General features: G+C 43.3%; 1 protein-coding gene and 1 long non-coding RNA gene across 3 annotated transcripts in view; one reads left to right on the top strand and one right to left on the bottom strand.

The window, feature by feature from the left end:
* Nucleotides 1–24,232, bottom strand: part of CRTC3 (CREB regulated transcription coactivator 3) — an 80,403-nt gene that overhangs the window by 10,608 nt on the left and 45,563 nt on the right. For both annotated transcript variants that reach the window (XM_033100148.1, XM_033100149.1), the window contains exons 3-10: nucleotides 22,017–22,136; nucleotides 15,721–15,782; nucleotides 14,319–14,381; nucleotides 11,856–11,956; nucleotides 6,556–6,591; nucleotides 3,885–3,970; nucleotides 2,279–2,328; nucleotides 1,093–1,310 (exon numbers count right to left, since the gene is read on the bottom strand). In XM_033100148.1, coding sequence (XP_032956039.1) covers nucleotides 1,093–1,310; nucleotides 2,279–2,328; nucleotides 3,885–3,970; nucleotides 6,556–6,591; nucleotides 11,856–11,956; nucleotides 14,319–14,381; nucleotides 15,721–15,782; nucleotides 22,017–22,136 — 736 coding nt within the window. The remainder of the gene's footprint in view (nucleotides 1–1,092; nucleotides 1,311–2,278; nucleotides 2,329–3,884; nucleotides 3,971–6,555; nucleotides 6,592–11,855; nucleotides 11,957–14,318; nucleotides 14,382–15,720; nucleotides 15,783–22,016; nucleotides 22,137–24,232) is intronic.
* Nucleotides 17,558–22,041, top strand: LOC117018870 (uncharacterized). Its single transcript, XR_004422345.1, has 3 exons — nucleotides 17,558–17,760; nucleotides 19,654–19,718; nucleotides 21,908–22,041. It is a non-coding gene; the product is annotated as an uncharacterized LOC117018870 (long non-coding RNA).

Below are 24,232 nucleotides of genomic sequence, written 5' to 3'. Positions count from 1 at the left end.
TGTTCTGGACAAAACAATGCTTGTTTGAGGAAAATAACAGCCAGTAATTAAACATGGCATTTTTAGCTGAAGCAAAGTGTCAGAGGCTGTACCAAAGAATGCCAGCTTCCCCACGGCCCAAAGGAGAGTGTGACTTTACTTATGTGACTTAGATGTCTGTTCATACAGAATTGACTACGTCACCTAAGTAAACCAGCAGGGTAATAAAATGACCAAAAGAACCAAAAATAACGGTGGTCACAGAAATCAATTTTTCAAACCTAAAATTATGTTGCACGATGGCAGCAGCACTGCAATCATTAGCGAACTTCCAGGGGGCCACCTGAAGGGGGCCACTCTCATTTGAATGGTGAGTTCTGATCTGCGTGGACAAGTCTTGTTGAACCCAGAGCGGAGAATGGCAAGCACTTTCCACACCGAAAGCCCATCAGCAAGGATCCCTTCCAAAGGAAATGTCCACACCACAATTCTTAGGACCGTTACTGCAGGGGTGACCCCCACCCTAGATGCTGACAAGAGCATGTGTCAGAGTTCAAGCAAATGCATGAACATGGGGTCTGAGCTGTAGACACTCAGACTCATAGAGTAACACCCAACTCACATTCTGGGTAGCATTTTAATATAGCTACATGTCACATCTTTTAGCACTTCTGAAAATTTGAGCCAATAATTTTGAACTGCGGTAGCTTTCTAGTTAATATACATATGTATTATGTATAAATATTGTCATTGTATCCACTGTAAATTTTGTAACATTCAAAATATTCTCTTTTGAAATCCACTGGGAAATTGGAGGGATCTACAGGTATCTGTATTTATTAAATGTCAGCATATGTCAATATGAGACACTAACACTGTTCTGCCCACATAGACTAGAATGGACACTTGTGTCTTAATCTCAAATCCTTTTCTCCAAGTCCCCGGGACACATGGGCAGGTGAAGACGATAAAGGAGGAGGTTTAGCAGAGCTGCTGCAGAGCTCCTCACATCCAGCAGCAACAGAGCCACCAAAGCAAACTGTCACCAGGGTCAAGAGCTACGTTATAATCTGTAAATCAGATGCCACCAGGCGACAGAGCCGGGACACTTACCAGAAGAGCTTCTTATGCCCAGGTGAGTCATAGCAGCAGGAAGGTTGCCCATACTATTCCCCATGCTCATACTACCAAAGCCGTGGTCACCGGCGTCCAGGGAGGCTGGCAGGGGTGCCGAGTAGTGGAGATTGGTCAGATCTGGCAATGAACCCCCAGTGTTCAGGGACCCCAGAAATGGCGAGAGGCCTATGTTTTGACCGTTGTGTGGAAAAGCACTGAAAAAGGAAAGGTAAGTGTTACTTTCTAAGACCATTAGGCTTGGGGGAATAGGGCATATATGGTACTTTTCCTTGTTAAATAAACGCAGTGGGTATCAAAGATCCCAGTTGTCGTGTAGGCTCTCTCTTCCTTATCCTGAGAACTTACATCCTTGGCTTAACCTTTCTGAAGTGCCATTTCCTTATTTGTTATCTTGGACTGAGGATGTCACCTATGCCACCTTTACAGGAATACCTTCCAAGAGCAGATGAGATAACTGATCAAACGGACTTTAAAAATTATAATGCACTATAAAATGTGAGGCACTGCTCTGTATTTATAGTTCTGTTTGCTAGGTTTCTAAATTACCTTTCCTACAAAAAAAAGTATCTCTGTATCAATTAGATACATTGTAAGATACAGTTTTTCATTCATAATTTTCACACAATTTAAAGTGAGAGAGAGATGTTACCATTCATTTATCAAAATCTGTTGGTCGGTCCCTCTGTGCCATGCACCGGGCTAAGTGTGGAGGTGTGATGATGAACACGCAGCGTGTGGATTGTGGTCAGGCCCACCCTTAACACGTGCAGGCCTGCAGCCAGAGCACAAATGGAGGCCTGCATACCATCTGTTTACATCTCTTAGTGTTACAAATCAAATGAACAAATCCTTAAATGAACTGTGTTCTGTGTTTCCATCTTGACAGATTATACCTCCATAACTGCCTGGCAGGTCAGGTCCTAATTCAGATCCTCCACCTCCTGGGAGTTCTGCGTTGAAACACGTGGAGAGGCAGCAACCATCCTCCATCGTGCCCCCTTCTCTTCCTACCCCAGCCCTGGTCTGCACTGTGGGGCACACACGTGGCTACCCCAGCCTATGGGCCACGGTCTGGCCATGCTGTGTCACCCTTGGCCATCCCTGCTCTCAGGAGAAACGTTAGGACAGTCTCTGAGCCATGGACAGGAAGAACACTACTCACTTGCCATCTCCGACATCACAGGACCGAGGGCGCCCCGACAGAGACTGAACCTGGGGAGCAGAAAGCTGGGCTTATTCACTGGAAAGCAAGATCAAGTGTTTCAAGTGTCTTTGTAAGTGTCTGAGGCTCCTGTCAGTGTGAGCGAGAGCCAGCACATGTACACAGTATCTTCACATAGCAGCCACTTAAGTTTTGACTAGACTTTTCCAGGCGCAAGGGAGGCATAACATTAATACATTTTCTCAATTTCATGTTTTATTAATTTATCCTCTAGATGAATATTTCCTTCAAACAGGCCAATGTTTTACATATAGAGCTTTTAAATAAACACACTTTTTCCAATTGGCCTGAAAGGAAAAGAAGAAAACAAAAAAATAAAACAAGGTGAAGAAAGTAGAAATTATGTGAGAAAAAAATAAGTATTTCAACTAGAAAACAAGCTGGTGGGAGGGGGGCAGGAATTTTTATTTTGTTTATTGCAGAATCCCCGAACCTAGAATGCCTGGCAAAAGTTGCTCAATAAATATACTACATGCTGAAAAGCATGAATGAACCTATTGACTCAAGTCTTCTCCCAGAAATGATTTCTGGAGAACTGTAAATCCTTAAGAATTAAAGGAGGAGAGCACCTCTTCCTGGAGAGAGCAGGCCCCGGGACTCAGGGACGGGAGGTGCCGCTGCTGCCTTTGCCAGAAGAGATATAGCTGTGCTCTGATAGAAGCCTCCAAAACCACTTGTGCCTCCCACAGCCAAAAAGACAGTGCGGCTGCTTCTCCTATGTTTAAGGATGTGAATTTTAAATCATATCTTTTTCCCCCCAAAAGATGAAACATCAAATACATCTGCTTTTACAAAAGACCTTCCAAGCCCACCCTAATGCTAACGATGACCTTGATGGACGTGGCAGAAGCAAATGGAACTGGACCAGAGGAAGCCTAAATGGGCGGGATAATTAAGCACGGAGACTACATAAGCAAGTGCAAGGGGCATCACTAAGGGCTGGGATGAACTGTTTTCTTTCAAAGGAAACACAGCTTTCCTACGGGAAGAAGGGCCAAGGGCTGAGTCAGAGTCAAGTACGGTGGGACCTCCCCCTCCTCCACAGTGAGAGCGTGGTGGCGGTCAGCTAGCACAACTGTAGATACAAATATTCAAAGGCTCATAGAAATCATAAAACAGATGACTTCTTTACTGACTCCCTGAGGACACAGGTCAAATGCCCTCGGTTGAAAAAAGGACTATCTGGTGAGCTAGCAAATCTGGCTAGAAGCTGGTGACTGGTAGAAGGTGTTGGCTACAAAACAGAAAAGACAACCTACGACTTGTCACCAGGTTTCAGTACTTTTAGCAACATGAATGAGATCTGGGGGACTAACAGGTTTTTCTGACTGAGTCAATTCACATGCAAATTAGGAAGCCAAAAGATCACTGTACTAATTCATTCATCAACAGAGTGTGATAATTTTTATTTGAACCATCCTTCTCTAGTGTATCCTCCCTTCCTTTTTTTCCAATTCCTCTTGTTTTCTCCTCTGCAGGATTTTACAATGACTCCGGAAGTACAAATATTCAGTGATAACAAACAAGCTGAGTGCTGTTCACCCACCTCCTTGGTCTCCCACAGTTGTTTTGGCAGTGGCTTGGCAACAGTTAACAGATTCTCTTCTTTCAATGGCCCCGGGAAAGATACCACTAAACGGGAGGAAAAAAGCACATTCATTGCATTAGATGGCAGCCATCCCACCTTTCGCCAAATTATATTTGTAAAAAAATCATTTATTTCACAGACATTTATTGACAGTTGACCAGGAAAGATGTTTTCAGTATCACGGTGGAATTATATAGATGGGTAAGTCATGGACTCAGCTTTTAAGGAATTTATAATCTATCTAGTTGGGGAGAAGGGCGACGCTTAAATACCCATGACTGAAAGGAGAAACGAGTGGAGGCCCATGAGAGCAAAGGAAGTGCCGAGAAGGAAGGGCACTCCCAGAGAAGTGAAAAGAAGAATAAAGGCGACAGAGGGAAATGGTAGACTACTACTGAGTAAAGCCACTCTTTTCAACTGGAGCGTAGTAGGGTAAGTAGAGGAGAGTGGCAGGAAATAAAGCTTGGAAGGTCAAGGACAGACCAGGGAGGGCCCTGTAAATTTGGAAAGAAGAGAATGAAAGAAGAGCGATGAGGAGAGATCCACAATAATCTAGGACAGATGGAATGAGGAAAGTCAGAAAGATAAAAGTGGAATATTATATGGACAACTTGGTGGCCATAAGCTGCTTGGTAATGGGCTGGGAGTTGGGGGGAATAAAGAGGGATCCAGAACCCAGAGGATTTGTGGCTGGGCAGCCGAAGCGACACCTACTGACTCTTCAATGCTATACAACCACCTAGCTCTACACCAAGGACCATTCCAGGGCTTTCTGCTTTAACGTTCTCAGTCATGCCAGGTACAACTGCAGTGCTGAGCCTAAGACAAGGGACACATGTTATTCTCAGACAGAGACCGGAAGACAAGGGCCGGCCGTCACCAGTTAAGGGATCCGATGCCAGGAAGGGGAGTCAATATTAGAGACACTGGTGACTGTTCAGAACGACACATGCGGTCAGAACTACGGAAGCTCTCACCTCACTGTCATGACTGTTCTGTTTTAGCCCCACACAGGATAACAGGGCCCAGAAAGAAGTCTCTTAAAACAAGGATCAAATTCTGAGAAAAAGGGTTGAAACATGGAAAGAAAAACTCTAAAATAAGTTTATCTCATTTTTAATAAAACTTAGGATATAACAGCATTGATGGACTGTAGGATGAGCTAAGGATAGATGGGGGTACAGTTTCGCTGCCAGCACTGAAACAGACTATGATGCAGTGTCTTCACACTTAACCTCCTCACACCGTCATAACAGCTGTCATTCCCAAATAGTCCAGGCTTCATCAATGCTCCCAGGTCTCTCTTTTCATCATGATATTCAAACCACCTAATTTTGAAGAATTTGTTTTGCCAACATCCTTGTTTGACTTTTTCTTCAAATGTTACCTGGTTAACTGTTAACATAAACTGCTTTGGAAATGTGAACTCCACAGGGGACTTTATTGTCTTCGCCACTGGGAAGTGCTGAAAAGCAGTGCCAGGCAAACGCCAGCCCTGCAGCTGACTATGAAACTGGAGGGCAGGAATGATAGGCTTGAGAGCTTTCATAAAACAACATAATGAGACACTCGAGAATTAAAAAATTAAAATTTTTTACTGCTCTGTAAGGTCCTATTAGGTGATAGGAACAGTTTCAAGGGCTGAGTGAGGTGGCTTCGTGATTCAAGGTGACTTCTTATAAGAGCGTGGTCACAGGAAATGGTTGGGGCAGACGCCAGGGCCTTAAGAGGACTGTTTCCTTACGAAGTTCATTGCTTTTAGTCTCTTTTCATATCCAAGACTGGCTGGGAATTCTTCACAGAATTCATTGGGGAATGCAAAGAACACTGAAGCCTTTTTTACATTTCTGTCCTAGTGGATGTTTATCGATGTCGCCACTTTTCATGATGTAGTCATGGCCCAAAGCGGCTTGCCCAGAAAAGGAGTGATGATATGGAATGACGACAGCGCACTGTGCCTCTGGTGCAAGAGGCTGTTCATATCGCATACTCCCCACGTCCTCACCTGGGCAACATATAAACCTAATTGATTTGTTCACTTTCAGATTGTGAAAATTAAATTTCAGATGATAAATATTTAAGGAAAAGAACACAGTGCCTGGTACTGAACGAATAAATGAACTGTGTCAGACCGTCATTTGTCAATGGCTTTCAGTGTCAATTCACTAGATCGCCAACATTACTTTACTCGGCTTCATAAAACTCAGTATCTTCTGCGAGAGCTGTAATTTCATTTTGCAATCAATCTGCATTTTCCTCGAACTGCTTCCTCATTTCCATCAATTACTGACACACAGAACTTTCTAAATGGGCAGAGACAGACAGCTGAGGAGAGAGGGATATTGGAATAACCAGTGGTTTAAACTCTTGCTTCCCTGCACCACCTTGTCACCGTGGGGACTTGGGTGACGAGGAGCCCATGGAATCTAACCATACACTTCTTTTCTCGTGGAGCCGGGCATGGCTAGCCCTAATTTTACAGAGCATCTCAGAAAAGTAAACCAATCCGCAGTCGTGAGCACTTTGGGAAGTCCTGAAACATGAGTATTAATTAGTTCAGATGTTGAAAGGAGGTTACGTAAACTACCGTCAGCATCGCACCCAGCATAGTGGCAAAATCAGTTCGTACCTTCCCCATGTCCATCATTCTCACCATCACAGAAACCTAGGGGGAAAGGAAAAAAACGAGAAACAATGAACAGTTTTACGTGGTGCTTTCATTTTTACTTATTCATGGATTAGTAACTCTTTTGGATTTGAACTAGAATTTTGAAAATTCCAACAAGTTTGGAACACTGACGTTCATCTAAGGTACATTAGTATTTATGCTAAAATTAAGATAGATGTGCTACTTTAAATCTAACGTTGGTGCCTATCTACTTTTTTTCTCCTTTAAAATTATCTCAGTCTTAACTTTTTTTACTGCCTCTGTCGTGAAAGAGGGACAATTTACAAAGTCTGAGAACTTCATTCAGATCACGAAGAAAACAAGTGTAGATGGAAACTCTCTTCCAAACGTTTTCATAGGGGAGGGCAGGGAACCCCAAAAGTCCACCTCACTGCTTCACACCTACCATGAGTGCCTAGAGGAACAAACTGGAAGCTCCATGCTGTATGTTGTTATATATTTCTTGCACAGTCAAGTTATTTTTAAAAAGTAATTTATCTGGCATCTCAATCAATGTAAACAGTATATGTGATGGCTATTCACAAAATTTAAAAAATTAGGCTTTAAATAAATTCTGGCTGAATAAAGTATTTTCAATCCATAGAGTATACTGCAGAGAAGTATGGTATAGTCTATTGCTCTGGGCTAAAACCAAAGACTTATGCCAAGGATATAATGTTACCATTCTCTTTGGAGCAATCAAATATTCCAAATGACTTTTCAGTATAAACTGGACAAATTTTTAAGTTGTAAGACTTTAAATATCCCTTATCTAAAGTTTAAATAAGTTTCTGGGTAAGCTTAATCTGTAAGTTAACCTGGTTAGTCTATAAAACTTATGCTCAATATCTAATAATCATTCATTCAACATATACCGATTAAGCCCCTGCACTAAGTGCTAGGTGCGGCCAGGGATGGAGTGTAGGTGAGAACATAGAACATGGAAGCAAATTCAGTGACATAGGCGAGAGGGCCTGGGGCAGGGCGACACTGCGAGTTCTTAGCAGCATGAAGGGGTCAATAGATAAATGAAGCCCATTCATCAACACAGAATTTCTCTCAGGCCCATGGAAACAGAATCTCAGTGATATAAAACTATTTCAGTGCATGGAAACACCAGAGGATTCTACTCAGATGGTCCTGGCCCACTCTTTTACTATTATTATTATTATTTTTTTATTAGTTTCAGATGTACAAAACAATGTAATAGCTAGACATCTGGCCCCCTCTTTGAGAGACCTGGACTAGGTATAGCTTCATCATGAGTTAACACAGCTAAAGAAAGGCGATGTGAACAGAAGAACAGAAGAAAACGGGGTGCACAGGCCAATCGGCACTGTCAAAAGGCACTGACTCATATTTTGGTTTCCCTGGGACCCTCATACTGTGAAAGGACAAGGCACTTGACTATTCTGATCGCTGAGAACTGACTGCCTCATTACAAATAAGAAACCTGCTTTCTACAGCAGGCTGGTGCTGCTTCTCTTCCTCGTCAAGACACCAGTCACTCTGGGTTTAATCAGCTGACCTGTTCCTATAACATGAGGACCCAACTGGGGGCTGTCCTGTGAAGAAACTTCCTGAGTGGTGAGTGGCCACTCCACAGGATGTCCCATTAGTGCCACCTTCTCCACCAGACTGGAACAGAAGGAAGGCTTCCAGGAGGAGGTGACCCCTGAGTTAGACACTGAGGATAATGACACGGATTGCAATAACAGCCAACATCACTGCGTGTTTACTATGTGCCGGGCACGTGACACTGACAATCTCACATCATTCCCACAGCAACTGCATGAGGTCGGTGCAAACCCCCAAGCTCACACTGCTAGTAAGTTCCAGGACGAGAACTCAGGGCTGGGTGCCTTCAGAATGTCCAATTTGCTGTACCTGGAGGGATCTAGACACTTGGGAGCGAGGCTGAAGGGATGGCCCAGTGTGAAGACAAGATAAGAAGGGGACAGAGCAAAGGGCGGGGCGGGGGAGGCAGTGTGCCCGGTGGGAGCAGAGCATAGGTGGGAGCAAGGGCAGATGAGGCTGCGCGGAGGGCGTCTGCCCCTAAGCTCGCGTGACGTAGGGAATGCGAGGTCCTGTTCATGATTTAACTAAGCGTCACAGAGCTTGTTCTCTAAGCTGAGTGGGAGGCAGATTGCAAGGAGGAAGCGCAAAGGCAGGAGACCAGGTGGAAACCAACAGAACAGTCCAGGTGGGAGGCAGGAAGTGAGGTACCAGCCGTGAGGACAGAAACAAAGGTCAAGCGGTGGGACTTGGCTACCGAATGGCGCCGGCTGTGGGAAAGACAGCAGCACAGACCACACCCAGGGTTTGAGTTTAGGTGCCGGCAACAGCTGATATGTTAGCACCAAGCTAACATGGTGCATATGACCAAAATACCCGAGCCTGGATTTTTACTACTGGATAAAAAAATATCATGGGATACGGCTATAAATAAAGGATTAAAAATAAAAAGGAACGCCTTGTGACTAGATCTCTGCAAAGAGAGGACACTCACTCGTATCAGTCCCACGGGGATGGGACAGCAGTGACCAAGGCTGCATCTGTGTTCCAGGAAACCTCGCGGCCTCAGGGCCACCGAGGATGACCTCCTCAGTGTAACGGAGACCATGTTCCCTCTCCCCGCTCCCATGGTGACAAATCTAAAGTAACTCCTAGCACAGTCTTGGTTCAGCAAGAGGTAAGTGCCTTAACTGGAGTGGGTCCTTTCAGAAGCCTCTGGGGTTTCAGCCTCTGATCCTGGGCCCTCCTGCCATGTGGGTGACACTGTCGATCTCTCTATGACCTGGGGTGCTGTGCCCACCCCCTCTCCCTCCTATCTGATCGTGAACAGGCTCACTTCTTTCAGGGTTATTAGCATTTTAAAACTTTCCCTTAACTATACAGGTCAAAGTATATTGCCTGTTGAAAGGTCACTGACATCCTGGCTTCTCTATACCTGTCCCAGAGGCGCTCAGGGCTGTATCCCCAAAGCTGGCCATACTCAGCCTCTGGAGCTCTGGGTGTGGAGAACACAACTCTCCCACACTCTCCAGCCCTGAGCTCTAGACTGCTCCCCGAAAGGACATGGACCATCCCAATCCCCTCCTTCACAGGCTGGAGGTGAGCCAAGGGAAGTTAAGGGACAGTCCTAGGCGTTGGGACAAGGCAAGTGTCACAGAGAGCCCTTAAATGTCTGTGTACGAATGTGAAACAATAACTAAACTGCACACGCTGCCAGGGAAAGGATTGACATTCCTTTTTATAGATTCTGGATAATTAAACAAGAAGAGAGAAATTATAAAAATCTTGTTTGGTTGTATAAAAGTTTATTTCTGTCATTTTATATCAACTGCTTCTCAATTAGGCCTAACTATCATGCAACTCAATAACCATTATGAAAATGACTAAACATGCATCAGAATAATGGCTTTATTTTCTTGGGACACAAACCTCTGCTCATGAATGTATCAAAGATTACTGCTCCTGTAGTTAAGCTGTGAGCAGATGTTCCTTTATCATCTGCTCACAACAAAAACAACAACAACAAATAGTGGGAACGTCAACTGAGGCTACATCATTATGCTCAGGAAAGATTCCCAGGAAAACAGCAGTTAGCACTGCTTCTACTACGGAGCCCAATTCTGGGATCTAATTATATTTTTCCATCACTTTTTTAATCTTTACTTTATTTGGTTGGTCCTATAATAAGAAATACCTTTTTGCAAAGCTAGTTGATATTTTTAATATCCAAAAGGAAAAGAAAATGAAAAATTTAATGAATTACAGGGGGAAAACACATGAAACTATTTAAAATAGCTCCCACCAGCAAATATAATTCTCCAGAAATAATTCCCATCCTTGGAGACTTGAATAATATTTTAAACACACTGCCTTCCATGTAAACACATCCATATTTGGATGTTTCTGAGTTCTGCTATACTTGCAAGGCAACTGTAAGAAGCAGCCACACGGTTCAGACATTGAAGCTGGAGGGCAGCCCACCCTCCGTGGCTGTCAGATCCTGTGGCCCAACAATTTTTAACTGCTAATGTGAAAAGGAGCACCCACCATGATTCTTAACTCAACCAAGGAATTCTGCTCAGGATTTCTTTCTTTTTCTGCTTTTCCTATTGCTCAGCCTCCCGGGGTCAACATTCACGTTCTTTTGCTTTTCTTATTCATCCTCACTTACACCTTCTGACACCTCACCTCTTCCTTCAGAGGCTAGCTCACTCTTAGCATAAATACTCCACTCAATTAATCATTTTCTTTAGTTACCTTTTCTCTTTGCATGCAAGTCTCCAAATCTCCTTACTTACACTACCTCTGATTTCCTTGTTCTCTTCAGACCTTTGGCCCTTTCTAGAGTAAACTTTGCTCAGAGGGCAACGCAAAGGAAGGAATGCCAGAGGCAGAAATGCAGCTCTTTATTGGGGCTTCCAGGGTGAAAATCTATCGGTCTGGTTCCCTCTCAGTCAGGAAGACTAAGACCTTGCTGCACTCACAGGCCCCCACTGACCACAGTTTCTGCTTCTCTTAGGCTTTGTTCATCTACTCCCATCTCTACTTATCCTGAAGCTAAACAATTCCATCTCCCCAGGTATCCCACTTCTCTAGCCTGTATCCAATTCCAACAAAGCTGCTAGCTTTACTCTCCTCTTCCCATGTGTGGAAACATGGCCCTAACTGATTCCAAAAGATCTCACACTTTACAAGAAAACACCTGTTTAGGCAAATGTGGCCATCCCCGAACTGCACCAAGGGAACAAATACAGCAAAGATTATTACTAAATCCTATTCCTACTATATGCAAGAAAATAAGACCAGGAATGTTGTCTTAGAAAGAACAGACTATTTAGGCTTTAAATTGTCTAAACAGTAAAGAACACCAGAAAAGCTAGTGTCATCTTAGCTAAAGATTTATTCGCCTATTTCAAGACCAAACACAAAGTCCTACCTGACTATGGAAAAGAGTCAATCTGGAATATTGACTGGCATGTGGAATGGATAATTCAAAACCATTGTTCCTACTCGATTATAACCCCCGGGAAGGCAGCCTTGTTTGGTGTGCAGGTTAGATGTCAGCATCTAGTGTGTGTTAGCGGCTGCTCTGCATAAGTTCCATTCTCATTTCATCGAGAACACACACATATTTCCCCACCGAGAGCGTCTTCTCTGCAGACTCCCAGGTTGGGCAAGTGCACACACCACCGAAGCTCCTAGAGGACAAAGCACAGCCGCTGTGGGCAGGGGCCTGCGTGTCTTACCCAGGTACTGGGCCGGCCAGGCCGACTGGCCTCCTCCTCCATAGGGGTCCTGGGGCTTGATGCTCAGAGCACTCGTGTGAAGGGCAGAATCAGAATTGGTCCTAAAGGGTGAAGAGAGAGTCTGGCTGAAAATCCATTTTTCCTTAGTGAAAACGCAATATTCTTAGCTGAAAATGACCAGCAGGAGAGAAGGGAAGGCTAATCCACTTACAATAATCCATAAACGAGGGGCTGGATCTCCCGGAAGTCCTTCACATCACAATAGCCCCTGAGGATCGCCCACAACCAACATGATTTTAATCTGTGCTCGCACAGCCTTACACCTTGAAGCTGATGGCATCATGTTCTACTTCAACAAGGTGGGCCTCGGACTCGTGGCTTCCTCCAAGACCTGCCCACTATTCCTCGCTCTGACAAGTATATTCTCTGAGGCTGCACTTGCTTTTTCTCCACTGACAATAACTCCCTCTATGAAGGAGCACCGACAGCAGCGGTTCTCAAACCCTTTCAGGGAGAGTGCAGGTCAAGACAACTTTCAAGATAATACTAAAATGTTCTCTGCCCTTTCACTCTGGTTCTCTGACGAGCACAGTGCAGTTTTCTAGTAGCAATGTGACGTGTGATGTCACCAGACAAAAGAACACCAGAAAAGCTAGTGTCATCTTAGCTAAAGATTTATTCGCCTATTTCAAGACCAAACACAAAGTCCTACCTGACTATGGAAAAGAGTCAATCTGGAATATTGACTGGCATGTGGAATGGATAATTCAAAACCATTGTTCCTACTCGATGTGTAAGCAGAGAATTCAGCTACCTTCAACACATTTGTAAACAGTATAACAACGCCTCTTCTCAGTAAAATATTTGTTTTGGAAAATATAATTCTGTTTCTTAAAAAAATGGTATTTATGTTAACATGTAATAGGTTTATTATTTTTATTTTTCTATTTTAAAATTCATTAATAAGTGTCTCTTTAAAATTTCTCGATTTAATTTCTAATACCAATAGATAAATACCAATAGATACACCCACATAAACCACCATTCTAGGTCCTCCATTGTTTTGAAGTTTGTCAAGAAGTCCGAAGACAAAAAGCTCAGGAACCGCTGATCTATAGCATATTTCTGAAATTCCCCCAGACAGCTCCAATTTACACAGCCTTGTGTCTAAGACACGATTATTATCTCATCCAAGGGTCAAGCTGTCTGCCATAAAAAGAACTTGTGGACTTCAAATTGGCCTAAAATGCTGCTTTGTGGTCCGCTCCTGGTGATGGCCTTGTGTGGCCATTGAGCCGCGTGGCCTGCCTCTGCACCATGGCTGTGCTGTGTTCAGACGAGGGAGAAGCAGTTCAGAACCTGCATGTTACAAAGGGAGGCGCATGGACTCTGGGATCAGAGAGCCCTGGGCTCAGATTCCAACTCCGTTACAGATTCAAAGAGACTCAAAAGAAAGTATCACCAAATGCAGACACAACTGGGGAAAACCATTTTTTTTCTGCTTGTTTGTTTTTCCCTTTGAAGATCCTTTATTAAGCAATTCATGAATCAGGCCACATCCCAGCTAACAGCTAGAAGGGTGCTCCCTAGGAAAATCTGAATACAGACTGGTATTAGATAATATTAAGGAATTATTGTTAATTTTGTTAAGTGTAATCATGGCATTGTGGATATGCGTTTTTTAAAAAAAGTTCTTATCAGCCTTATACTGTTAGAGATATTTACAGGTGAAAAACTATATCTGGCCGGTGGTGGGATGAGAGTGAGAGGCGGGGGGTAGAGGAGAAACAAGACTGGCGGAATGCTGGTGAGGACTGAGGCTGAAAGATGGGCACAAGGAACTTGCTTTAACTCTTCTTCTTCTCTCTTCTGTTTATGTTTACAATTTTGCACTATACAAACTTGCTTGTTTTTTTTTTTTAATCCCGGTTCCATCACATATTAGCTAAGTGGTCTTGGACAAGTCAATTAACCTCTTAGAACAGAAGAAAAACTGCATTCTTACAGGATGTTATTAGGATCGAAAAAATGACCTACGTAGAACACTTACCACTCGAGTCTGGCCCAACGTGATCGTAACAATAGCTAACGCATATTGAATACTTACCCTTCCTCCCATATAGTATCTTATTTACTCTTCACAACCATCCCTTGATTAAGTACTGTTATCTCCCTTTTCTAGCTGAGTAAACCAAGGCCCAGAGAAGTCAAATAACTTGTTCAGAGTCACATAGTAAGAGGCAAACTCCAGTCTCACCCCAGACCCCAGCTCTTACACTGCGCTATACTGTCCCCTGTAGACACTCAGTAAATGGTGGGAGGTTTGGGGTTTTCTAACACTTCATATAAACACAGCTGATATGAACATACTCTAGCAACTGGATAATATATGGAGAACATCAGGACAATCATATGGATTGGTCTTCTTTAAAAGTTATTTCTACTAGGAAACAACCCATGTACCTGTTAAGTGCAGATGTCAGCCTGAACCCAGGATGCTTTTCTTCTTTCCAAGGAGGCTGCTGCCTTTAAAAATCACAATAACACAAAAAGAAAAGTAGTTCAATCCACAGGAAACAAAGGAGAGACTCAGACCTGGGTGTGAGAACTGACTCTTCCACTCACCTCTCTGCACGGTCTGAGGAAAGTCACTTCAAAATGCTCATTTTGCTCATCATTACTAAAATGAGATCAGACTGAATGATCTCTCCAGTTCTATGATTTCTGATTTCTATGATAAAAACTACCACAAATCCACGAGAATGGGATTAGTGAGCTGGGTATCTAAGGGATTAAAAAAAGACGGGTGAACAAGCACCTCTGAATGCCTCTGGAAATGGTTCTCATCTATGATCAGCTCCTCTCTAGGCGATATGAGGTCTTACTTCAGGTGTGGAAAAAAGTTACCCCTTAACAAAGCCCAACTGTGTGTGCAGGGCGATCCTGGATGCAAAACCGTCGCATTCTCATACAGAGGGGCATGAAGAGGAATGCAACCGGTACAGTTACCCAGGGTACGAAAATATTCTTCCAACTAATCTTCATGCCTGAAAAGCATAAGACATTTTTTCCTGGATACAAAATTTTAAAATATTTAATATTTTAAAATATCATCTTTCTATGATTTAAGAGAAAGTACTGCATTGATCCTACAACCCTGGGTCCTAAGATTCTAGAAGGCAGTTGAAAACCTACTTGAAGTAGGCCAGCCCTCCCCAGGTCCTGCCCACGTGACCCACAGTGAGTGCTAGGGCAGCACGTGCCCAGACAACGGATGGAGAGTAGACCTCAGCCCAGAGAGCTCCATATTTTCAGTACGCACAACTCAAATGCCTCCTAAATCTGACCTGGTGATCTGAAGATGATACCACACACATAATTTTCAGTTAATTTTACATGCTGTTACCCTCTGTACTAAAAAACACTCAGTTTTTTTTATTACGTACCCTCTGTATACCAAAGTACTCACAGAGACCCTAAATCAAATCCACTGTGCAAATTACCATCTGGGGAGCTTACCAAAGCTTACGTCCCTTTCAGCAGCTGACTAAAACAGCCTGAGGACAGGCAACTATTTTTCCATGTCTCAACTATAAGAATACCAATTCGGAGTACTATGTTGGTAAATGTATTCCAAATGTGTTTCTGTATGGTTTTAAAAAATGAAGCTCTCAATTTATTTAAATAACTTTTCAGTTTAGATTTTCATATAAGCCATGATTAGATGTGAAAAGCTTGTTTTATAAGAGAAAACAAGATTCTACGCTTTATATTAGAAATTTCTAAAACAGCATTCAAGGTTGATAAAGTAAAAGCATCCAAAAACAACACATGCCATCATATCTTTAAAATATGGCTTGCTTACCTTGGCCAGCTTTCATCCAGGGGCTGAGAGGAGTAGTTGGCTCCAAAAGTACTACCATCAAAGTAGAATTTTTAATAAAGGAAAAATAAACATAATGAAAAGGTGAAGCAGAATTAAGACACTGGACTTGTGGAGAGTTACACAACTGAGTTTTTGGCTCTTATCTTCATCTCTACACCCAACAGTTCTTCCTCCACACGTTCTCTTATCAGCTTCCTCTGGAAAGTCCATTCCTCTATCTTCTAACCAGTGCCGTCTTCGCATGATTCATGAGGGATGTTTCTTATTTTTTATGCCTGTCTAGCCTCTTTTGTTTTTAAGAACTCCCTCCGATGCCACCCAAAGCTGGTAACGCTGTCATTCTTTGCGGTCCTCCCTGTTCCACGGGGGGTACCCAGGCCTAGTACTTCCAGTCACAGTACCTAATTCCCTAGAAATAGTTATTGGTTCACGGATGGGCTTATGACACAAACAGGTCCAAAGAGAGTGCTTTGGAGGGGAGAAAAAGCAGCTGCCCCAGTTGGGGTGATGAAAGCCTGTCTACATATGATGGCAACACAGAGGTGGCATCTCGCAGGTACAGAGTCTCAATGCTGTTTTATGAAGCCCTAGATCTAACCCTTGGGTGACAAAAGCCAATAAATTTCTTTTTCTCAGATTAAGGAGGGTTCTCGTTACTTATGACCAAAAGAAAGCTGCATTAGATTGCAGAGAAACGCAAACTTCCTTCTGTTGTCAGGGTCTCTGTTCTATAAACTCCGCATTCTTCAGCGGGCCTAGCATGACTGAGAACATATTCCAGATGCGTGAAGAAACAAACGTGACGCTGTGCTACACATGCTGAGCGCGGTAGAGACATTTTGGTTAATTTAGGTAATTACACCCACAGAATAGTCTTCTAAAACATTTTTAGTATTATTCTCCTGCTAAAACATCATCAATGATTCTCTATAAAAGAAGCCGTCGTGTTTGGGCTCGGAAGGAAACAGGACCTACACGTAGGCTGCGTGGGCATTGCAGGTAAACACAGAATCTGGCATCAATAAAATATGGCCACTAACGAACTCTGAACAACTCAGCGAGAAAGGTTCCTTTGCCCGAGCATTAAGATCACAAGTTCCGCTTTCTGTGCATTAATTTTGTCGTATCTAGTTATCTTATTTCTTAACCTGAACCTGCGTCAATACACTAAAACAGATTTTTCAAAAGAGAGACATTTCTTCAACATTAACTGTTAGGCTTAATTATATGAAGTACAGATAAGAAGAGACCACAGTAGGAGACAGAAGAGGAAAAGGTGATAAAGATATAAGATAAAGAAACACGAAGGCGCTCTCAGAGGTAAAACAGCAGTTTTTCAGTCGGCAGAGCCATGAGGCAGGAGGCCCTGAATCTCATAACCTGTGGGTATCTGTCTTTCTCTTTTCTTTAGAGTTTGATGAATCTCTATCCAGAAAACCTTAATTTCATGAAATAGAAATGAACCACTTCTCTCAGTACAACTTCCATCCTTGGAGTCATCAAGTCCAATTATCCAGTTCTGGTAATACAAATCAGAATGCAGCCATGTAATAGGAATATAATGATCAAACATCGATTATTTCAGTGTTGAGGTGTTAGCATTTTCATCTTTCTGACGTTAGCGTTGCATACAGTCCACCATATTAAAGGCAGGCGCCATCCACCTGCTGCTCGCCCAGATTGGGAACCTCAGTGAACCCCGTCTGTTCTCTCTCCAACTCCCTGCGGTCCTGCAGAGGGAAATCCCTCTCCTGTTCCTGCCTCATCAGTCCTTCGACGAGGGGACTCCTACTCCTTCCCTACTCGGGAGTGTCAGAGGGAAAGTTCTTACTCACTCTTCCCCAAAGGAAGGGGAGTAGCTCTGCTCTTGATAAGACAGGACATCTGTTGGCCCGTTTACCCGAGGGTGGGGTCGTTGAGCCACAGAAGCTCCGAAGTTCCACCCATCTCTTTTTTGTGCTGCCTGCATCGTGGGTGGTGAGCACAGAGGGTTCTTCTTTCGGCTTCCTGTTCCCTGTGGTAAGTGCACCTGCCTGGGGGCCTGCCATTTTCTCTCCTACCCTCTGGAACTCTGTTCTGCCAGAGTCCAAGTCTGTGGGGCAGGCCTGACCTTCCATGCAACTGGCGGGATAAGTGAACTTGGAATCTGCTTAATCGAACCCACCCACCAAGATGAGCGGCAGGGTCAGATTTAATATAGAAAACTGGTCACAAATTGGTTCCTTTGTAATTTCTCAACCATGTCTTCACCATCATTCTACTTCCTCTTGTCCTTTATCTCCAACTATGTCCTGCGAGAGCACATCTGAAAGTCAAGTGTTAGGGGAAGTGTATCAGTGGGATCTTTCTGAGTCTTCGCGTATATGAGAGTATTTTCCTGTTTGCCTCAGCACACGAGTGACAAATAGGTGGCATGTGGACTTTTGAAGGCTGAATATTTTCCCCTTAAAACTGAAAACCAGCATTTCCTTGTCTTTTCAGATGGAAATCTCTAACGGGTGTTAGGTGAAAACTGGGCTTTGTGATCAAATAAATTTTGGAAACCTTGGGTTAAAGATAAGAAGCTTCTCAACTGCAGGGCTTCTCAGAGCCCGAATATTAACTGAAGCTCCAAGGATAGTACAGTGTTTCGCAAATGTTAACAGCCCAGGCACTTCAAAGAAACAGTGTCCTATAAACCGATGTCCCCAAATTTTCATCTCCTTGTATGAAAAGAATCAAAGCGAGGCCTATTCCAAAGAGGAAAGCCATTTCTACCTGTGGCAGGTCTTAAGGCACCTCTTCACGAGTGTTCACACCAGTTTCCTAGAAGCAGTATATTCTCAAATCTTCTTGGGAATATAAATCAGAAATTTCCTAAACATTCATTTTACTTTTTCTAAAAACACCTCTCTTTTAGAGTAAGGCATTTGCTATGATTCATCAGTGTTTTCCATTCTTTTCCAATGTATTACCTATAGGTCTGAGATACTTTTACATTTGCTGTCAATTTGTGTTAACGGTTCAGAAATTCAACACGATAGTATTTGGTATCCATGTTTACTGCCCTTGAGGAGTGAGGACTGAGAAGGGCTGGTAAAGACGTGAGCAGCTGCAGAAAGGCAGCAGAGCTCCTATTTGGAGTTCTCAAGCCCAGGCCAGGGGTCGTGCCTCTCCTCGGCCTTAGTGCAGGCCCAGGCGGAGCCCCAGTAGCCAGTGCCCTGGTCTTTGCTTGTGGGGGCCACTCATGCCAACAGCCAAGCCCACCGCACCCGCCTCCTCTGCGGTTATGCCGCCCACCGCAGAAGGCATCTCCCTGGCTACCCACTCTGGGAAGAAGCTGGGATATTTGTTAAACAATGTTCGTTTCATCTGAGATCATTGTATCATAGGGCTGAACCCTGGTCCAGGCAAGTCTGCCCATTCTAAAACAACACCCCGGCCAAGAAACAGCTGTCACAAGAGAATTCTGAACACATTTTTTTCGTTTTGTTCTAACAATGATTCAAACCAGTGTTAATGCTTTCAAATGATAAAACTTCATTAAGGGGATAATATATAAGTGTGAAAGGCAACTATTTTAAGCAAATTATTTCAAAATCAGATGAAGGCACGAAAAGAAAGATAGAATCACAGCCCTCTTCCTTCAAGTTCTCCTGAACATAATATCTTCAACATAAAATCATCTAACTTTTATATTTTACTGGGAGCTCACGGCCCCTTGATTGCTCAAAAGGGACTCGCTGTTCATTAATGAGCAGGCCTACGCTAAAGAAATATTTTTGGAATCAGCAGATGTCCAGTCCCAATTAGGTGTTTAAGAAGAGAAGACAGTGAGACATCTCATGATTTGTGAATCACAAGACTTGTACTATTCGCTGAACAACTTTCATTTATCTCTATACTAACTGGGTTTTTGCTTCTTCTCCCCAGCCGTTGGCCAGCCTACAGAATTGATCTGCTCTGCTACTGCTTTCACAAGTTGATCCACATTTGAGGTCAGTAATATATTACCTGAAAAGACACAGAGTCCCCTGAACACACAGTGTAGTCTCCCCTCTGGGACTCTGTCTGGAACATTCCCTTCCCAGCTGCTTTCCTCTCTCTACATCACTTACAACCAACTGAAATTATTTTCCTTAATCATTTTTTACTTGTTTGCGATCTGTCATTTCCCATAGGGCTGTAAACTCAAGAAGACAGGGACACGTCTGTCCTGTTCATCCAAGTCCCCAGTGCTGAGAACAGTGTGCCTCATACAGAGAAAGGACTCTGGAAATATCTGTTGAATAAATGAACACACTATCCCCTTACTTCTTTCTTATCCTTCAAACCTCAGATTTTCCTCCAGATGCCTTCTCCATCCTGTCAGGACTGGTTCAGGCTGCCCCTCCTATGAGCTCATACAGCCAGAGCTGTCTCAGCTGCAGCTCACTACACTGCGGGGCCGCGTCCTCGCCTCGCTGCCTCTCGTACTGAACAATAAGCAACCTGAGGGCAGGGACCATATTATGTTCATTGTAATACCTGCAGTGTCTACAATGGTACCTCACATAGTAGGTGCGTAAGTCGTTGGGTGAATGAACACGCCTCCTTTTCCAAGGTATTCCTTCCATTATAAAAGCTGTGAGTATGTGTATATATTTAGACTACACTTGCTGCAAAAAGGATCTGAGATAGCTACACAGACACACACACACACACACACACACACACACACACACACAAATTTAGAAAGAATACCTACATAGAAAGAGGGAATTGAGAAATTAGAAAAAGATATATTGTTAAATCAAGCAAAGAAACAGTCTTTTGCCTGAAAATTCCAAGCAATTTGGAGAACGGTTTGATGTACCCACACATATGTCACATATGTGAATTAACTGAAGAATTGCCTCAATTCTCCTTTCCCTTTCGTATTCTATGTAAAAGTTATCACACATTCCAGAAAGAAATTCTCAACATCAGTTGTCATCTTCACTTTCCTTGAAAATGGCCACATGATAGATAAACAAAACTAGGAGTCAGGGTACTCGGTAGATTGAATGTGGTGGGCCCCTAGGAGCAGAAGAGAGGAACAAACAAACGTTCCCTGAGGTCATGATCCTTGCCTCCAAATACATGAAAAACTGCAAGCAGCCTGAGGGCAAGACAAGCAGCGCTTCCTCTGTGCCCCCACAACTCCTCCCAGGCACGACTGAGCAGATGGTGTGGTGCAGGGAGGGGGGCCCAGGCCCAGAGTCAGCTTGACCTGGGCTGAATCGGGGCCTCTCCAAACTCAGCACTGGAATCTTGGGCAAGCAACTCTGACACTCAGTTTCCTCATTGGAAAATGGGGGTTAAAACAATAAACAGCTCAGTGAGTTTTCAAGACGAAATGACATCGCCGCTGCCCAGCACAGTGCCCGGCATGGGTAGGTGCTCAGTCAACACGAGCGCCCTTCCCCCCACTTCCTGGTTTCTAGGCTCCTGAAGCCAATTCGACCATCACTGCCAGGAATTCAGCTCAGCAGTAAGACTCACCCCGCCTCTCAGCGCCTCCCTCTCCCCATGTGTGAGAAGAGTGAAGTGACAGGCCCCTCTATGCTTATTCTATGTCCTCTCCCACAAAATCCAGCTCCTTCTGTGCCCCCAAAGCCCTCGGCACATGCTGATGGTCATCCAGCAGAGTACCCCACCTCAGAGTACCAGTCCTGGTAAAGACTGGTCACCTAAAACTGTCAGGTGAATCCACAACCTCTGTGTCTTTATTCCTAGTTAACAGCATAGGAGGATACATTATTGTATGAGAATTTTCTTAAATACCCGCTTTATATTTTAGTTGTCACTTACTGAGTTTGAAACTCCATAAATAGAAAATCATATGAAATGTCTCTGCAAGTTCTAAGAGCAGGTCAGCTAGTCAACAGAAATAACAATAAATCACATATCTGTGTATCTGTTTTAGCTAGATAAACTAATTTCTCGAAGCTCATTCAAAGTCAGGTTTAACTCTGAACTTGCTGATTTCTCAAGAAAATGCTGAGAAAGCCTTGCAGTTACATGTTGTTTATGTTCAGTTACTTCATTAAAGTGAACTTTACTGATGTTTTCATAAAGTAAACACCTACCGTGATCTTTCCAATGTTTGGCTGCAGAGATGTTGCTAGTTTCCAACTCACTTATTTTTATTGCCTCCATTCATCAGATAAAATGAAGATTTTTGAGGCCAAAGAGGAATTGCAGAGAAGATAAATCCTGAATACCTTCCAAACATTTCAAAACGTATCCTCTCTTCAGACAATGAGAAAGGATATTTGTCGTCCTGGCTTGTCCCCAGACCTTCGGTGAAGGGGGTGGAAGCGGGTCCTGGATGGCCTCTCCACCAGCCCGTGGTGGCGGGTTCCCCGCAAGCTGTCAGCTTGATGAAATGACGGCTGCAGAGAGAAGGAAAGAAGAGTTGGCCTGCGCATGACGTTGCCACTAAGACAACAATTGATAACACAACAAAGGACAACACTGATTTTATAATTTTACTGTATAACTGTATATGTGCATGACTGTGCCTGAGTCAAGCTAAATAAAATAATGTAGCACACAGAGCCATTTCTGTAGTTACAGAATAATTAAAAATAGTCTTCGGTGTGTTAAGATGGGAGCTGAAAGAATTATATATTAAGAATTGTCAGAGTTTGGCGGTGGAGAATCAGGGGACTATGGATTCATACATCAAATCCCAGAAACTAGGAAGTACCCTTGAAATGTAAAAGAGGTACATTTAAGACAGAATAAACTGGATACCTGTCCAGAGACACAGCTACAGTGTCAGAAATGCAATGGGATAGCTATTGACTGGGGACTATTTGTTCGGTACAGTTTCTTTTTAAAATTTCGATTGAATTGACAACGCTTAAAAATTCATACTCAGGGGCTTCCAGTACACAATCAAAACTCTTGGCCACACTGGTGCCACATGGCAATGATGGGCTGACACTGAGTGGCTGCTCTCTGTAAGTGGGACGCCCACTCCCAGGCTTCTAATTCTAACACCAGACCACTTTATTGACTCATTGGGTTAGACATTTGAGTCTGTAACCCGAGTGAAGAAGAGAAAAGGAATATGCGCTAAATACAAGTGGAAAACATATATCTCCTTATTTCCAAAATGGCACAAATGAAAGTATAAAGAAATTCAAGATAAATCTATCTATGGTCAGTAAATCCAAAATCCTTTGTTAAGGGGTGCTTGGGGTATATTCTTCATTTTTGAGAATGGCATCATAAAGGACAACATTTTTGGTTGTCAGAGAGCAAATCCTAGGCTGGACCGTTATATCTCACATAATGGAGCAATGTGTACGCACACTGCATACAGAGAGATGTGTTAGTGAAATATATGAAAGCACTTTCTTTTAGTTAAATTGAATCATATGTAAAATAGCTTGCTTACTATGAAAGGAATCCTTTGCTGGAAGATGTTTTTTTTTTTTTTTTTTTTTTTTTTTTTTAATTTTTTTTTTTTTTTTTTATTGGGGAAGGGGAATAGGACTTTATTGGGGGAACAGTGTATCAATCTTAGTTGTGGAGGGTGCCGTTCAGCTTCAAGTTGTTGTCCTCTCAGTCTTAATTGTGGAGGGCGCAGCTCAGCTCTGGGTCTAGTTTCAGGGGGCGCAGCCCACCATCCCGTGCGGGAGTCGAACCGGCAACCTTGTGGTTGAGAGCCCACTGGCCCATGTGGGAATCGAACCGGCAGCCTTCAGAGTTAGGAGCACAGAGCTCCAACCGCCTGAGCCACCGGGCCGGCCCTGGAAGATGTTTTTATAGGGAGCTTCCTTTAGCTAAGAATCGATCGCTCATTTTTCTTTGTTAAACATATGGATTTTTCTCATACTGGATTTGGGAATTACTCCTTTTTCTACTGAGTGGTCTGATAAAATGTCTGGGCTAATTTAGTTTAACAGTTTCAATCTGTTTTTATAATCTAAATCTATTAACTCCTAAAACACAGAGATCTTAATAAAGAATAATGTCTGGGCCTGGGAGAAAAATGTCCACTGTGAGGAAGCTGGATGTTGACCTCAGACGACAGAGCACACTATTCTAGTGACATACTGAAATACCTTTGTAATCGAGAGGATGCACAGCACGCTTTATTAGCAGATCTGTCTAAAAAGTAGACACGAGTTTAAGAGACAGATGACTTCGTTCCAGGATAAAGGAAAAGGGGAGGATTCTCTGGTAATAGTCATATATTCACCATAGTAAAGTTAATGTACATGGACACATAACATACAGCACAACTACTGCCAGACCAGGCTCCTGGAGGCCAGCCTACAGGGGTAGGGCTGAGGGTCTCTAGAAAGCTTTGGAATGTCTTCTAGAGTCCCTATTACACACATATTTGCTATGTACACTTGCCTCTTTTGCATTAACCCCTGCTGGCCCCAATCCTGTACTGCTTGGACTCAGTTTTTTGGGGGGACAGTGTTTGCTTGCCTTTGATATTTACTTTTCTTCCTCACTGCAGCCCAAT

The sequence above is a fragment of the Rhinolophus ferrumequinum genome, chromosome 28, assembly GCF_004115265.2.
Source record: "Rhinolophus ferrumequinum isolate MPI-CBG mRhiFer1 chromosome 28, mRhiFer1_v1.p, whole genome shotgun sequence".
In the NCBI taxonomy this organism is placed as follows: domain Eukaryota; kingdom Metazoa; phylum Chordata; class Mammalia; order Chiroptera; family Rhinolophidae; genus Rhinolophus; species Rhinolophus ferrumequinum.
This window is presented reverse-complemented; position numbering and strand designations above follow the sequence as displayed.